We start from the raw sequence: 16,584 nt of genomic DNA on the forward strand, positions 1-16,584 counted from the left end.
AAACATGAATGAAAGGTACACCACCTGTTTCTTTGTAAAATGACCTCAAGCGTCAGCTTCAGAAATGAAATCAGGGTTTTAACAAATGAAAACATGTATAAACTTGCTTATTTATTTCTGATATTATTGTCACAGTAACTTATTGTCAGCAGATTAGATATATGACCCTCTCATTTCTGGACAGCTGAGAAGGAGCCTGCTAAACAACAACCATTTAAAAACTATAAGCTGTTATTAAGAGCTAACGTATGCCATATTAGGCTCAGGATACAAAATATCACTTTACCTTTGATAAACAGTTTGATTACGTTCTTAAATCATAATCATAACTTCATTCAGTAAGTGTCAGAGTCGAACAATGTTGTATCCACCTAAAAGAAAGGTTCGCTAAGGTTGGTTAGCAGAGGCTAACAGTAGCTAACAGCGACAAAAACAGTAGCACTCAGACATTTCAGCACATACTCAACAACTCACCTCAGAAGTTGGACTTCTTTTATAAAGTTTTACAGTCTCTAGAGTAAATAAAGGCAAACGCTTCTTATCAAGCATTGATAGCTGAGGTACAAGGCTAAAAGCCTTCCAAAGATGAGAAAAAAATCTACTATCAATTTACATCTAGCAGTGAAATTTTTACAGACTAATGTGTTGAACAGTAACTTATATTATTTTGAAATTAAGCAAAACTAATTAGTTAACAAAGAACTAGCTAGCATAGTGGTATTTTGACTAAACTAAGATGCTTGCAAGCTTTAAATGATGTTGATGTTCAGTTTGAGATCTTAGCTTGATAGCATTAACATGTTCGCCAGTTAAAACTATGAATTATAGTTGAGGTTCATAGTGCTTTTACTTTTGCATGTGACAGTTTAAATTCAAAGGAATTACCAAAGGCGATACCAATAAACTAGATGGCCAGGCATTGTTTTTGTCAAAGTTACTGGAAACTCATTAGCGATTAATGAGTTTCCACTAATTTTTCCAGGACTGCTGAATGTCACCACCGACTGTCACCTAAACAATGGGTTAGATAAACAAAGAGATGTGCTGGCCAATCTTAGCACTTTCTCTTAGCCATAAGCAGTAGCTTATGCTAGCATTGTAAAATACCCTGAAGTTAACGTTAGATGGCGGCCCCTCCTTCAGCTTGGTTCTGCTCAAGCTTTCTTCCTTTTTAAAAGGGAGTTTTTCCTTCCCACTGTTGTGAAGCGCTTGCTCATAGGCACTGTGTGATTGTTGGAGTTTTCTCTCTTATTGTAGGGTCTTTACCTTACAAAATAAAACACCTTGAGGTAACCACAGTTTTGTCCCATCCTTAAAGATTCTGCAAATCGGCTGATTTTCTTCTCTGCTTCCCTGACATTCTTTGAAATTGTGTTTTTTTGTTTTTTTTGTTTTAGAGTTTTTTTTGCAATCTTATGCGTGCAAACATTCTGGATGAAAGATGTGCATGGAGATCTAAGTAGTCTTTATAAAGCTCCTGTAATCCATGATGGGAAAGGCACCAGTTTCAGGGGGTGCACAGTGGGTTGGGATAAGCTTCCACAGGTTCCCATGGGAGAGCCGGGTCTCACAAGTTGATGCCCTCATCTCCAAACAGCAACTGTCATCAGCTGGGTTTTGTGGGAACCCTGAGACTCTTGCGGTGGTTTGACAGAAGCCCAGATTCCTTGGTTCAAAGAGAAAGCTCACCTTCAGATGAGACCCGAGCTTGAAAGAAGAGCTTAATCACCACAGTGGATACAGACGTACACTGTCTGAAAGTGAGAAGCCCTTTGGACAGCGGAGGACAGCAACATCATCGAGTCAGTCTGGGAATCCATCAGGTTCTGGAAGCTTCTGCTATAGCCAGGTTATCCATTGGTTGATAACAGGTGTGCAGTTATACTCACATGGATCTGCATGAAACCAAAGCCTGCCTCATTTTGAATTGGTCAAAAAACGTGGAAACAGAAATCTTGCAGAGATTCCCATAAATATACAAATATCTGTTGATAGAGATATGGTTTGACTCCTTTATCTTATTGACTCTTCAAGGTAAAATATTAAGAATTACCTTTTGAGCTGCAGGAAAAAGTGAGTAACTCCACATCAGATTGATCTTCTCTGTTGACAGCTTAGTGGGAATCAACTGTACCAAGTATACTGATGAAAATCCCTCTCCATCACGAAGAGCTGGCTGATTAATACATTGTGTATGTTTTGCTCAACTTGTGTGAAAGGTGGAATTTAAAAACAGCAATTTGTGGTTTTAGTGGGAGTTGCACGCACCAGTTAAATAACAAAGAGACTACTTTGTACAGAAGAAATAGTCCACATAAAAGCTGTTGACAGTGCTGTTTTGTTATAATGAGATTCTGCAGTGTTTACATTTTTTTTACAAGTACCACAAACTAAATCACATTTATCTCCATTCTGAAGCATTAAAGAGAGCTCTGAGAACCCCCCCCCCCCCCCAAAAAAAAACCCCAAAACCTAAGGATAAATTGACTATATGGTATCTCAAGTAACCAAATGACAAAGTAATGCCCTCAACATAGTGCTGTATTTTGCTGCACACTTCACCAAAGAGTTGCTGGAGATCATAAACTACATAGAAAGCCTCTGTGACATTGCCATCTTGGTTTTATGGAGACAGAAGCTAACAAACTCTGTTAGGACAGGGCGGCGACTCCTGGCGACTGCAGGTCACTGGGGAAAAATAGTTATTATACCCTAACTTGCTGGTGCGACCCCTACATGTTAGCAAACACTCACCAAAAACTCGCTGAACAGTAGTGAAACTGTGTGCTGCAAAGTAGAAAGACAGTCTGTTTGTCTTCAAAGTAGATGTTTGAAACATCTTAGTTTTACTTTTACTCTAAAAGTGAACATTATTTAATTCCAGTTTGCACCTGACTTTTTCAGGTTTCACCTCTGCTCGGCAAGTATTTGGTGACTATTTCCAAGTTGCCGTCTTCCATGCAAGCGACAGGCAACTGGGCCAAGTGACCAAAGTGAACTTGGTGCAGCACCCTCTTTGGACTGTTTCTAGGCCTGTGTGAATGAGACCTTAGCAAGCTGAATCTTTAGACTGTATAGATGTAATATATTCATTTCAGTTCACTTTTATTTATATAGCGTCATATCACAACAACAGTTGCCTCAAGGTGCTGTATATTGTAAGGTAAAGACCCTACAATAATACAAACAAACTAGAGAAAACCTCAGCAATCAGACATCCAACTATGAACAAGTACTTTGGCAACAGTAAGAAGGAAAATATCCTTTTTAACAGGAAGAAGCCTCCAGCAGAACCAGCTAATTTCATGCATATTACAGTTACTGAATTAACAGATGGAATTATTTTAGGGAAAACAGAAATTCCAAAGGTAGCTTAAACTGCAAATTTCATTCTACTTCCAAACATGTTAGGCTTCCTTCTCATTCCACCGCAAAGCTTCCCTTTGGATTTGGCGTTGCGGTTACGACCAGAGTGATCATAAAGCAGTCAGCTCAGCCGTATGCTGCAATAAGTTACAGCTCTTTCGGCGTTACCTATGCAGATTGTCCTTTATCAGGGGGACATTCTGTAATTGAAATACCAGGAGATCCCAGAGGCCCTGATGTGCTGCAACACTGACAGGATAGAACATAAATACAAATTTGTGTAGACGTTGATATAAACCACATGCCGTTAAACTATGACAAAGTGGCACAGTGGCTAATTTACATATAAACATTGGAAAACATATTGAATCTGATCAGATTGCCGGATTCCCGTGCATGGGCGGCTGGTTCAAATTTCCCTCTGAGGAGCAGGAAGTGGCTTTGTGCATGGCCCACGCTACACTGACAAGTTGGAATGCCACTTCAATGTTATTCGCAGCTGCGCTGGGAACCCGGCAATGTCCCCTTTCACATCAGTGGCCCCTACCAAGCATGTAAGCGTGGACCCCGAGAGGGACACAAGAGCGGCACATACGGTAAAGATTTCAACTTCCACAAATCACATGCAATTGTGCCGTTTGCGCTGAAGTCAGCTTCTCCGAGTCCATGGGAGATCGAGTTAAGGAGGTTTAGCTGAACGGGATGTAATGCAGGAAAGAAAACAGGGACTGTGTCAGCTCTTTGTCTACTCAGATATACAATATACTGTAGTGATGAATTGCGGTTACTCTCTTGGTGCTGTTTTGTAGATTTACATGCAGACTGATAGTATTTCAGATTTAATCGAAGAGCTCTTTTCCTATTTTGAAAGTAGAAAAAAAAACAAGGCTGGGCTTCCTGCCAAGACTTTATTGTAAAGATTAAATTAATTTCATTGAGTTATGGTCAGTAATTTCCTGATATGGATTGCTTTCCATCTCATCTCTGTCCATCTCCCCCCTGGCTGTTGCAAAGAATCGATGGCTGTCTAGAGGGAGCGAGGGGCAAACCATTTCTTGTGGCAATTTTTTCCCCCCGCTCTTCTTTAGGTAAGGGGATGTGACAGTCAAACAAAACCCACACAAACAGACCTTGTGTTTTCACCCTATGTTTGTATGCAGTGCCACAGCCAGGCGTCCTGCCAAGCTCTTACCCCCCCCCCCCCCCCCCCCCCCCTGCCAAAAAAAGACAAACCAAAGCAACCGCAGGCACCACTGCCTTCATCCACCCCTGTCCCCCCTCTTTTTTCTTCAGAGTGCTGGCAAACACAAAAGGAGGCAAAGAAGCAGAGCCTGGGTGCAAGTCCCCATGAATGTGCAGAGATTAAGCCGAGGCGGTGATGAAGTCGGCCGGAGAGAGGTGAAGGATGAGGAGGAGGATTTGAGGAGAGGAATAGGAGTGGTTGTTATTCTGCGGACAAGATTCAGTGCCCTTTGCCATTGAGCCAGCGCCAGCTGGGACGAGGAGTGGCATCCTACGCTTTCTGATTTTCTCTCCGCTGCTCATGTTTTCAATGAGAGCATTGTATGAGCCGGAGGAAGGATATGAGGTCCCATTTGGCTGTCATTGACATGTAAAAAGAGTGTGGCGGTGACAGCTGATGGGATCAGTGGCCTGTAATTATCTGAGACTAGACTCTCACCCCTCCATGTCAAACACACACACATGCAAAAATGTAGGAGTGTCCACATATAAAGATGTAAAGGCGAGATTAAAAATGATGAACAGGACCAAACAGCAGAGGCTTGTCTGCCCTTAGGTAATTTTATGAGTTATCTATTAGCCTACGTGTGAGGTTTCGCCCTGACGCGAAGCTTGGGTGCTATAAATCTAAAGGCGTTAACAATGTGGTCTGGCCCGGGGTGGCCCAGATATGTTTAAGAAATAGAAATAAATGCCACAGGGCTCAGGGGAGAACGTTTGACGCACAACTGAGATGTTTATCCACAGGAGACACAGGTGTGACAAACCAACTGTGAAGAACAGCCGTTACACCACATGAGTCACATCTGGAAAATAGTGTGATGTGCTGCGGAGTGCCTTAATGTGCTTTTTGTTTTGTTTTGGGATTTTTTTTTAATCGATATCATCCAGAAAGTACAACATTAACGAACATTAGCCGCCTCCATCATCACTGCTTGCTGACTGATTTCCATTTTAGTGGTCTTGGTTTTGCATAGTTGAGAAATATAGACTGTTTAAACCATTACCTGTGTATAATATTAAGGATTTTTGCTCTTCTTTAAATAAAGTAATAGCTGAATTCCTCAGCAACATACAAGGTTAAAAAATGAAGGAAAATGTAAAGTACCACAAAACTGCAATTCCCCATATGGCCACTGGAGGCTTGTCACAAAAGTGAGTCAGTCAGACCACGTGACTTTCGCGCGTTGCATTGTAGGTACGAGTGGCAGCAAAATGAAAACACTGCATGAAGCGCTAGCATTTCCAGCACCGATAACCATTAATTTTGCAGTTTTAATCCCTACCTGCATTTTGTTTGCCCCCAAAACAGTTATGTACAAAACTGAGGAGAACATGGCAGATCCGTACAAAGACAGACTTGACGAAAAGGCCAAAAAAAAAAAAGGTATGAGGAAAAAATCAAAGGAGTGAAAGAGTTAGACCCATACGAGCATACAGACTGGGCTAAAGACGTTAGCATGCTGCCCAGCTTTCATCACGCTCATATTTATAATTATATGTTCCTAAGTGTGAGTGCATACACTCAAGAAGTGTTTAGTAACTTCAGATCCCTGCAACAAGCCCAGTTTCAGTTTACCGACGGATGGGTACAGGACACTGACATGTTCCGAGTAGCCAGATATGTAGGTGGACACCAGGTTTTATTCTAAGTGAAGGGCAACCCTTCAAAAAACGGACAGAGCAGTGGAGTAGCCAAGGCAATAGAACAATATAAAACTCTATTACTAAAATATAATTTATTTCACAAAAAAGATTAAAAACAGTTAAAAACACCCCTGGCCAGGGAGAACACACAGTAAAAACATAAAAACAACATTAAAAGTCCAGTGGTGTCAGCCACAGCATTAAAATCCACTAAAATCGGAGCGGGGCAAAGAATACCCGGCGGTGTCCCCGGCCGTCCTGTCTGTCTCTTCGCTCCGGAGTACTGGAAGAGAGAGGGGGCAGCGACAGTCACTATTCTTTCCAGTGAAAGGGATTTCTTGTACCACGGTGTGTTTTGGGAGTTTCCCCGCAATCCAAGCCCTCCGTTGCCTCTTCGTGACTTCGGAAACATGACTTGCACAATTTTTCTTCCATGAAGGAATCCGATAAAAACCGATCGCTTTACCCGTTGGCTTCCAGTGGCTGTCATGTGACCAGCTATAGCAGTTAATAATACAACAGCTTCTTGCCATTCTTTGTGTCTCTGTTTATCTCTGTGTGACTGTTGTCATGTAATAGCCCGTGTGCACAAGCCAGTTGTACCTACAATCCTTTGCGGTTTTACCACGGAGATGACGTCACATTTTTGATCTCTTAGAGATTCCAGCCAAACTAGCATAAAGTAGCAGATATGTAGCCAGGCTATGGCAGCTGATTGCTGAGCAAAAGGAAGAGCATTAGTTTATACCTCAGTTCTCCTTTTCATCCAAATATGCTCACTTATTTCTAAAAAACAAAACAAAAAAAACAAGAAGCACCCAAAGAGACCAAATCTCCAGGCTCCACCAAGACAATAAATTACGGGCAGTATTTACTTTTAAGAGAACAATATTGTACGTTGTATGCATTGATTTTGAGTACAAAACAAACAAACAAACAAACAAACAAAAAACTTGGTTAGGACAGTCACAAATGCCAAGAGACAGGTCAGCAACTCCTGGCAACCACAGGTTGCTAGAGAAAAATATTAATTCCCCAACTTATTGGTGAATCGCTGTTAGCTGCTACTAGTATTCACTGTTGCACCAGAATTGTACTCAGTCGCACACAGTTTGCATTAAAGACGCCTGCATGATTGCAAACACTCACCAATAGTCACCAAACAGCCCTTTGAAATGTCTTGTTTGCAGCAGTCAAGGGCAACTTTTGCTCTAAAGGCAAATGTTCTCCCTCTTACTACAGTTTGCAGAGTAAATTGTGTTTGCAGACAAGTTGGTGTGTTCCATGCAAACTCCAGGAGACTAACAACCTGCTAGCAATCAAATCTATTGCAAGGAGGTTTACAGGAACACCTATTTTTCCTGAACGACTAGATTTTACCAAATGATCTCTGGATCTGTGTGACTCTTTTGTCAGTCGTCCATCTCTGGGCATGCTCAAGTCAAATCGCAGTTAAAACTTTGTGTTAGTTCCAAAGCCTTTTATAGCCGTCCTTTTTGAGGTTTTGGATGAAAACCTGAAAACTGTTTGAAAAGGGACGATGTTACTCTCATTTGGACAACCATTCGTAAAAAGAGAGCTTAAGATAGAAAAGCCATAGCTGGCATCTTCATGACCTCTCTTCAGCTGGCCTGTTTGCTCCATAAAACTGTGTAATCGTTTCCAAACATACCACATAAATGACTTGATTTATACCGCAAAACTTACCACCATGGGTTTGCTGCTTGACAACAAAGCAAAAAGAAAAAGAATTTAGGAAAATAGAAATATTTTTCTTTCCTTATGTCAAGATAAGAACGCATCAGAACGAGTGGAGGAGGCAGATGTGGAAGACAGGATGTGATTTAGGAAGGAGGAGCAGATTCGGTCAGTGTTTCTTCATGAGATAAGCACGCACAGGTGTTTACATACGCACATACACGCACACACGGTGCACACGTATACTGCAGACTCCACCTGTCAGCCACCCAGGTTCATGAGGAACCTGTAATAAGCTCAGAATAACAGGGGAGATATTTACACTGTCAGCAAAAATAAAAGCTAACATTTACCTAATTATGCAAATTCAAGTCTACAAATGCTAATATTTCAAATTCAAATCTAACAAAAGACATTTCTCTCTCCACTCCAGATTCAATAAATAAATCACAAGCTTCCAATTATCCAGTCAAAGATTTCTATTATGAAAAGCTTAATGAAGAAGATACGGTGGTTCTTGTATTATTAACCCTCTCCTTGATGCCGATCAGCGTAACACCATGCTGCTCTTTATCCCATTAGCTCCTGACATTTAGGTTTAATTGAATGCCTGTGATTGCAGGATGGCCGGGGATCGCACTCTTTCTTGTGTGCTCTGCCTTCAAAGCAGCTCAGAAATCTTTTTAGGTGTTTTCGTGTGTGCGTGCGTGTGTGTGCGCGCGCGCATGAAGTCATTTATCTTCCAGCTCCCCGCCGCCCCGGCGTATTGCAATGTCGTCAGCTCACTCCATCTCCTTCTGCCTCCGCCGAGTGAACAATGTTGCAATGCAGTGAGCTTACGGGGCAAGAATGCGACAAACAGAGTGGAATTGCTGCAGAAATTATTGCATTTGAGACCGCAAGGAATGCAGCGGAGACGGGCTGAAAGCAGACCATTTGTTCACAGCGGTTAGGGATGAGAAGCGGTGGGCGGTCGTGCTGAAAAACATGGAACCCCGGCTTATTTCAAGCAAATGCACTTTGTGTTTTTGGTGCATCCTGCAAAAAATCAGTAAAACAAACCGAATTTAAGGAGATATAACACGAGAGATGAGGTTAATACAAGTGGCAGGGCTGCTCTTTGAGCCTCGGATGGGTGGCAGCGAAGGAATGCAGACTCTCTGAGGAGTGCCCTGCAGAGAGGGCAATGAAAAGCAGAGTGCTGGTGGTGGCTCGCGGCCGGCACAGAGAAGTATACTTGGCAGTGAAGCCGAGAGTCATGTGCCTCCATTTAAATGAGAAGGAAAGAGAGGCAGGGAAGGGGAGGGAGAGAAATACAGGCTGAGCTAAGAGGCTGGGGAGTCCGCCAAGCCAAGACACTTGAGGAATGCAGAAGCAGGCCGACTCTTTGCAGTAATGCCATTACTGCTGTCTGAGTCAGGCAAACAGCTCTTCCAGTCCAGTCCAGTCAGCAAGTCTCGCAGCCAGTGTAAACACATGACAGGTAACACCTGAAAGGCAAGCAGAGAGAGGTGAATCCTGGGAAAGAAGCTCCTCTTTAAGAGCTTCCCAGCAGTATAGTGTTTCTCTTTTATATTCTAAGGAACCATCCATGTGTTTGCACATTTCTGTATGTGTGTGTGTGTGTGTGTGTGCGCAAGAGCGCGCTCTGTGTGGTGTGACTCCTCCGGCCCTGGCAGTTAGTTAATAAACGCAGGCCTGTCAACAGCTGCTGCTGATGTAATGTGGAACTTCTCCTCACTCTCCTTATCCTCCCGCCCCACCACGCCTCCCCAGCTCCCTCCTGCACCAGCACCAGCACCACCACCCTCCCTCCCTTCTATTTACAAGTCTCACTGGGTGTTGCTGCAGACTTCCAGAGCTGGCAGCACAGATAGTGTTGGGTGTTTGTGTGTGTGACTTCCCTCCTCCCCCCCTCTGTGCAACACTTCCAGGGGAATTTACAACAGCATGTTTTCAGCTGCCATCAAAGAAAGGTCCACATCATCAGGTTGTCTTCCTAGCCAAAACACTCCTGACAGTCTGGGAGCTGCAGACCTGTTGAGTGGAGAGGATCCGGCTGGCGCAGAGTAAGTTTGGATTCCTGCTTGTTTGTCTTCTGACATTATGGGAAACTGAGCAGTTTAAACCTTCATTGGGCTAGCTGATTAATATCAGCTAGTGCCAATTTGATGTTTAACTCAATTTGTATTGTTTTCTCCTGTAGTAGTAATAGTAGCTCTGCAACATGAAAGTTTTTTATTTTGCTGTTTTTCAGTTGTTTTTATTCATTTAAATGGAACTCTTACTTTAAAACTCCAAGATTAATCCATGAAGCTGACAGTTGAGCTTTTATAGGCTAATTATAGTATTTACAGTAATGTTTCCTCTGTCTTATATTATGCAAATTAATGCAAAGTCTGTGGAAAGGTAGTGAAAATAGTTTTAAAAAGGCCAGTTAACTTGTAATTAGTACCTGAAACCCCAAAAATGTAAATGCTTTGTGATTTAGCTGGTTGTAAGAAGCAATTTCAAGATTTCAGAACAAAATTTAGCCAGCTATTTACTAAGCTAATTAGCTTTGTAGGTAAGCCCAGTTGAATCTGTGATTGCTATCCACTACTTATTTGCCACCCAGCATGTAGCCACATTAGTAATTGGCTAATTTCTTCTTCTTCTTTTTTTCAAAATGGAATAAAAATAAATACACTTTTGAGAACTGCTTTTTGCTATTGGGAAGTCAAAATTTCAGGTTAGCATCTTGCTACAAATGAGCTAGTCTATTAATTAGCCTATGCAATTAGCAACTAGGCTAGCTAATTTGTAGCTAGGATAATTAGCTGAGCGAGGAATGTCGAGCTAAAATAAAAATGCTGTTTAGATCAAAACATGTTTAATAACATTTTAGCAATGCATCAATTGGCAAATCATTTAGCTAAAGAAAGAGCTAGTAAAGTTGTTTTTTACAATATTTTTTGTGATGTTTAAAAATATAATTACTGATATGTAAAATTGCTAGATGTTGGTGTGCAAATAGATATAAAGGCTTGTATTACTGTGGTTTTTTTTTTTTTTTTTTAAATAAAACAATATCAAACAGGTGGTTTAATTTAATTCTGAAATATTAAAATTGCTTGATTACAACTAGCTCAAGCAGATTTACAAAGAGTCTACATTTATTACAACTGTCATTTTAAAAAGCATTTTTATAATATATATTTGTGGAATTTATGTAATGTAAAGCAGACTAAGCATTACTGTAAACAGCTCAAATTAGCCTAAAAACAAAAAGTGATAAACTCATAAAAAGACACGAATGTGTTTGGTTTTCACATCCTTCTTTGAGAGAAAATGCACATTGGAAAACATCCGCATAGATAAACATGCACAAAAACGCTGTTGTTTCTCAAGCTGTCAGCAGAAGCCTGCTGATGAAATTCATGTGTTCAATTTTTCAGCAAGCTGCCCATCGCATGATGCTTGCATACCAAGCTGAGAAGGGGGCACAGTTGTGTATTTTGATAACGCTTGGAAAATTCCTATGCCCTCTCTTGGCATGCTGCATCACTACTGGGCCTTTGGAGAATGTTTTTCTGGCTTTTTTTCTACCTGAAGCACTATCATGAGAGAGTTCAGTGGAGAGTCACGCTGCTGAAGCACGCTGCGAGTCCCCCGGCAGGATGTTCAGTTAACTTTTTTTTTTTTTTCCAGGATGTGTATGTAAAATGTCCTACGCATCTGGTGGGATAATCGCAGGGAACTGCAGGGACTCCCCTCATGAACAGGATGACGACATTGTAGTCATTGTTTTTCTTTTTTCTCTCCAACAGACCTCCGACCCCTCCCTCCTTTTTTTTTTAAACCCCCACATTAAATTGCCTGCTAAATACCACTGACTAAAGAGGGCAGACAGGTTCGGGCACAGTCTTTGTTACTGTAAGTGACTGAGAAAGACATCTCACTTGGCACAATTTTACTTAGGAAGTAATTAAAGCAAAGTGCAACACGAGAGAACGAGCTTTGTCAGTCTTCTCAGCCAAGCCCATCTTTAGTGAACAAGTAGGCTAAGTCAAATATTAATACAATCTTCAAAAAAGCATCCAGACTGTGAAGGCTTCATGCAAATTCTGTAAAATGTATCATTAAATGGTATGAATAAATAACATCACAATGTGGAGGACTCCACATTGAGACAGAACTGGAGCAAAGCGAGTGAAAATATAAGCACAGCCCTGTTTAAAAATGCAGAACTAGGTGTCAAAAATCTGTCTGGTTATTGCACACCAAATGATTTACAAATGCCTCTGAGTTACAGCTTAAAAGCATAACGAGGAGCTCCGTTTGTTCCTTACTTATTAAATATACAGGATTGTGTTTTCTCCCTTAGTCACGCTGTCCTTGCCTGTGAGCGTTTGGCAGAAACGTGGCAGACAACTGCCAACATTTGCTGGTTCCAGCTTCTGAATATCCAAAATCTGCTCTAGATTACATCTGATAGAACTGAACACTTGTAAGCTATGGACTGTTGATTTATGAAACAAGAAGCTATTTTAGTCTATGGGATCTCAAAAGGTGGATTTCTTTCATCTTGTGTGCAAAATCTTATCAACTTATTGTGGAAAGAAGTTTTCATTTGGTCTTTACCAGGCATTATCTTGCGCACAAAATATGTATTTGTCATATGAATGAGTCATCTTACCCAAGTAATAATTTTATGTAAACTGGGATCTTACTGAGCTAGTGAAGTAGTGGTAGTTCCTCTTCTCACTCGAGTAGTCTGCCATAAACTCCCATGTTCAAATGCTAAATTGTACATTATTAAAAATCAGCTCCACAGCCTTACTGCTTTACTTTATACTGTAAGGTAAAGACCCAACAATAATATAAGGAAAAGCCCAAAATCAGATGACCGCCTATCAGTAAGCACTTGGTAACAGTGGGAAGGAAAAACTCCCTTTTAATAGCAAAAAATCTCAGGTGGGACCAGACTGAGGCTACATCCCAGAGCCAGTACATCCACACTAATGCGTTTTTGTTTGAAAACGCATCGTTTTCTCTCTGTTTTGCCCTCCCGTCCACACTGAGATGGTGTTTTCCCCAAGGAAAAACGCAGTGTTTGGAAAACGCTTTCGAAAACAGATACATTTCAAAACGGAGCTGTCCCATCGCAGTGTGGACACTCGAAAATGCAGACTTTGGAAAACGATGACGCATGTTGGTCATGATGCAGTCATGTGACCACTTAACCCAAGTGGTAACATGCTTTGTCTTGCCATTTCCGGTTCAAAGAGCCGGAATGTAAATAAATGGCAGAGGGAAATGACACAGGTCGAGTTGTCTTGCGTTTCACGCATGCGCGGAACGGCAACGTCAGCGTTTTCGGCTGTTTTTGTGTGGACGCGCAACTCTTTGAAAACAACTGAAAACATGTTTTTCAGATGAAAATGCCATTTTCAAATCTATCCGGGCTAGTGTGGACGTAGCCTGAGAGAGGGGCTGGTTGATCCAGCTGGATAACTGAGTAAGTGGAATGGCCTGATTGACAGATGTCCTGACCTGAGTCTGGTGGGGCTAATCTGCTCTCTTTTTACTTTGGTAGAACAAAAAGATTGGAGGTTGGAGGTCAGGTTAGCGGAAAACAAATATGCCATACACACAAGTAACATTAATGAGTCCAAGGCTAAACACTACCTGGACTTTCATAATAGTAACTCTTCTACAGTACAAGCGATTGGTACTGTTGAAGACTCATCCGATGGGTAAAGTTTTACTGGTGGAATTTTCCACTCTCACCCTAATTGGAAATTTGGCATGATCTAAAATATCGCCATGTTGGTGTCATTCGTACACCATCATAGTAATGTTGATCCAGGATCAACATTGCAACTGACCTATGACAGCTGAGCATTAAGCTAGTATTAGCCTAATGCTATTAAAACTATCACTAGCAAACCATTGATTGGTCAATTGCAATATTGATCATGGACCAACATTGTTGTGAACATACAGGAACAACATTAGCATGGGGATTTCAGATACACACTAGTGGAACACCGTTACAAAAGATTCAGTTTGTTCATTGTTGCTTGTTGGAGAAATGTGTTGGAGTTTTGGGTTGAATATGGCCATGCCATGAGAGTAAATGGATTTGGAGTTATGGGATATTTTAGGTCTCATCCACTACATCTAGTCACCGTGTGTGTAGTGTTGGAGCTCCAAAATCTTACAGATATTGTGGCCACCTCAGAGGTTTGTACTTCAGTTTTGGTGAGTAAAATTCTACTGTTTTGTTAGTTGTAGATTGGTGACCAAGCTATAAATTATCTATATAAGGTAACTTCTGGCTCCAAAAACCAACGTGGGGGCGGCCAAAACGCTAACCTTGACGTATCAGAAAGTGGAGTCCAAAACCAGTGGGTGAGGTCATGGTGGCCATCTTTTGCGCAGTCTGTGGGTGGTAGCAGGCAAAGCTGACATTTCCAGATGTCCTTCTCCCCACCAACACTTTACTGTTCGTCCTGGGAGATCCCGAGGTGCTCCCATGCCAGATGAGATATACATTCTCTTCAGTGTGCTCTTGGTCTAGCCTGGGGTTTCTTCCCAATTTCCCAGAAAAACCTCCAAAGGGAGGCTCCCAGGAGGCATCCTAACCAGATGCTCCAACCACATCAGCTGTCTCTAAGCCAGCCACCCTACGAAGGAAACTCATTTTGGCTTCTAATTATTATTATTATTACTATTACTGTTGCCCAGATCACATGGTCATAGGTAAGGGGTGGAACATAAATGAATAGTCCGGTACAACACCCACACCAGTGCTGATACTGGACAAGTCTGCTTTTAAAACCATTAAAACCCCCCAAATTACAAATTACCATGACATTCATGCTCACGAGGAGTGTCTGTAAACTACTGACCACAACTGTACATGTCAGTCAAAAACATGATTAGTATTTATGTTGCCCATAAGCAAAGTGTATTTATTAGTGTATTTATTAATAAATATAATTATTGTCACAAACCCACAAACTATTTTGTCTTGTGTGAAGATAGTACACAACATTGTAACTGTGTCCCAAAATGTCGGCTGCATCCTCCAGAGGCCGCATTTGAAGGCTGATTACGTCACAGCCAGGCGATGAAGGCTGTCCCAATTTGTCGACTTCTTCAAATGCGGCCGACAAATGCGTCCTTCATTTCCCCGAATTTGAAGGATGGGTCGGGTGTGTCCTTCGTGGCCCACCATATCCCATAGCGCGGCCCAGCCAAACTTCAGCTGCCAATAATGGCGGCTGCTACTAAGTTTTAAAATTACTCTTATTAATCTTTCTGGGTCACAAAATAAACTTTTAACATATTTTCAGGCGAGAAAGTAGCTGTGTAAACTTGTGTAATATCAGCTCGGTTTATCAAGACATCGCATATTTGCAAAAGTGTGCCGATGTTTTCGGAGACGTCTGTTACCCACCCGCTCGATAGCAAGCCGGGGGGTTCAATGGTCACTCGAGCCGGCGAGAGCAGCGGACTCCCGGCTTCATCGTTTCAGACCCTGCTGTCTTTCGCTACTCAGGTTAAACATGATTTAAAAGTCACTCGGATAACTTAAAAATGTAATTGTTTGGGTTTTTTCTGTGTTTTATTTGTTCCGGAGTAAATCGGTTTGACTGAGATCAAAGTTATTAGATTATTAGATTAAATAAAACTTTATTAATCCATTGGGTGGGTTCCTCCTTGGTTTTCACACAGCTGAATAAACGTCAAACAGAAAACTGATTAAACAGAAGTATGAGATGGTCGAGAATTTACGCCAGTGTCCTGTTATATTTTAGATAGCAAGGAGCAGACGGCCGAGTTTATTAAACTCCACGAGACAGCGTTGACGCAAATCTGAAGGCTAGACCGTCCCATTTCACAGCCTCACACTTCCAGCCTTCTTGGTCTTCGAAGGACCCGGCCCACGTAGGCCGCGAAGGCCGAGTCCTCCGAAGGATGCAGCTGACGTTTTGGGACACAGCTTATGACTAACCACACACTTTCAAAATTATTATGACACTTTAGGGCCTCCATATTAGTAAGGTAAATTGAAAATGAAAATAAACTGCAGCTCTAATCGAGTTTGTCTTCACTCGGCCTCGCTAGCTGTAGTCATTCTCACTGTGTTCAAAGGACGTAGGCTGTTTATTCAGTTATGTATAGGCTGTCCTTGTTCCTTTGCAATCATAATGACATTGAGAACTAAAGGCCTAAGCAAATAACCATGCTTTCCTGCACACAGTTATGCAGATATGTGCATTACAAATCCTTTCCATACCTTCAACACAAGCCCATAATTTTCTAATAATCTAGTTTAAGTGCCAGAAGGAGACACACATGCTCATGCCGCATGATCTCAGTGCTGATAAACATGCGCATGCTGAGACTGGCCTCCTCGTATAAGATTAAAATGAAAGAACATAATCATGGTTTCACAAGCAAGCATAAAGCGTATGCGAATCATCCCTCGCCTGGATTATCAGTATTCATTTTAAAGAGCGTGTTACATTGACCTGTTAGCCTTGGCAATAAGCCTCACATCTTCACACCCACATGATAAATACTCACCTCACTTAACCTGATTACCAGCACAGTCTAAACACTGATATACCGCGGCAG

The 16,584-nt window shown here is 41.7% G+C and overlaps 1 protein-coding gene and 1 long non-coding RNA gene across 5 annotated transcripts in view; one reads left to right on the plus strand and one right to left on the minus strand.

The window, feature by feature from the left end:
- Nucleotides 1–7,473: 7,473 nt before the first annotated feature.
- LOC120746084 lies at nt 7,474–15,139 on the minus strand. The gene is made up of 3 exons (XR_005698772.1): nt 15,002–15,139; nt 13,412–13,416; nt 7,474–7,485 (listed from the first exon to the last, which is right to left on the minus strand). It is a non-coding gene; the product is annotated as an uncharacterized LOC120746084 (long non-coding RNA).
- Nucleotides 9,607–16,584, plus strand: part of LOC120746080 (nck-associated protein 5-like) — a 176,747-nt gene continuing 169,769 nt past the window's right edge. Inside the window, exon 1 of one of the 4 annotated variants that reach the window (XM_040051344.1) lies at nt 9,607–10,022. In XM_040051344.1, the coding sequence (XP_039907278.1) occupies nt 9,904–10,022 (119 nt within the window). In that variant the 5' untranslated portion in view covers nt 9,607–9,903. The remainder of the gene's footprint in view (nt 10,023–16,584) is intronic. The other 3 variants (XM_040051335.1, XM_040051333.1, XM_040051334.1) reach the window with 3 other exon arrangements.

This window comes from Simochromis diagramma, unplaced genomic scaffold, assembly GCF_900408965.1.
Source record: "Simochromis diagramma unplaced genomic scaffold, fSimDia1.1 OVJJ01000107.1, whole genome shotgun sequence".
NCBI lineage: Eukaryota > Metazoa > Chordata > Actinopteri > Cichliformes > Cichlidae > Simochromis > Simochromis diagramma.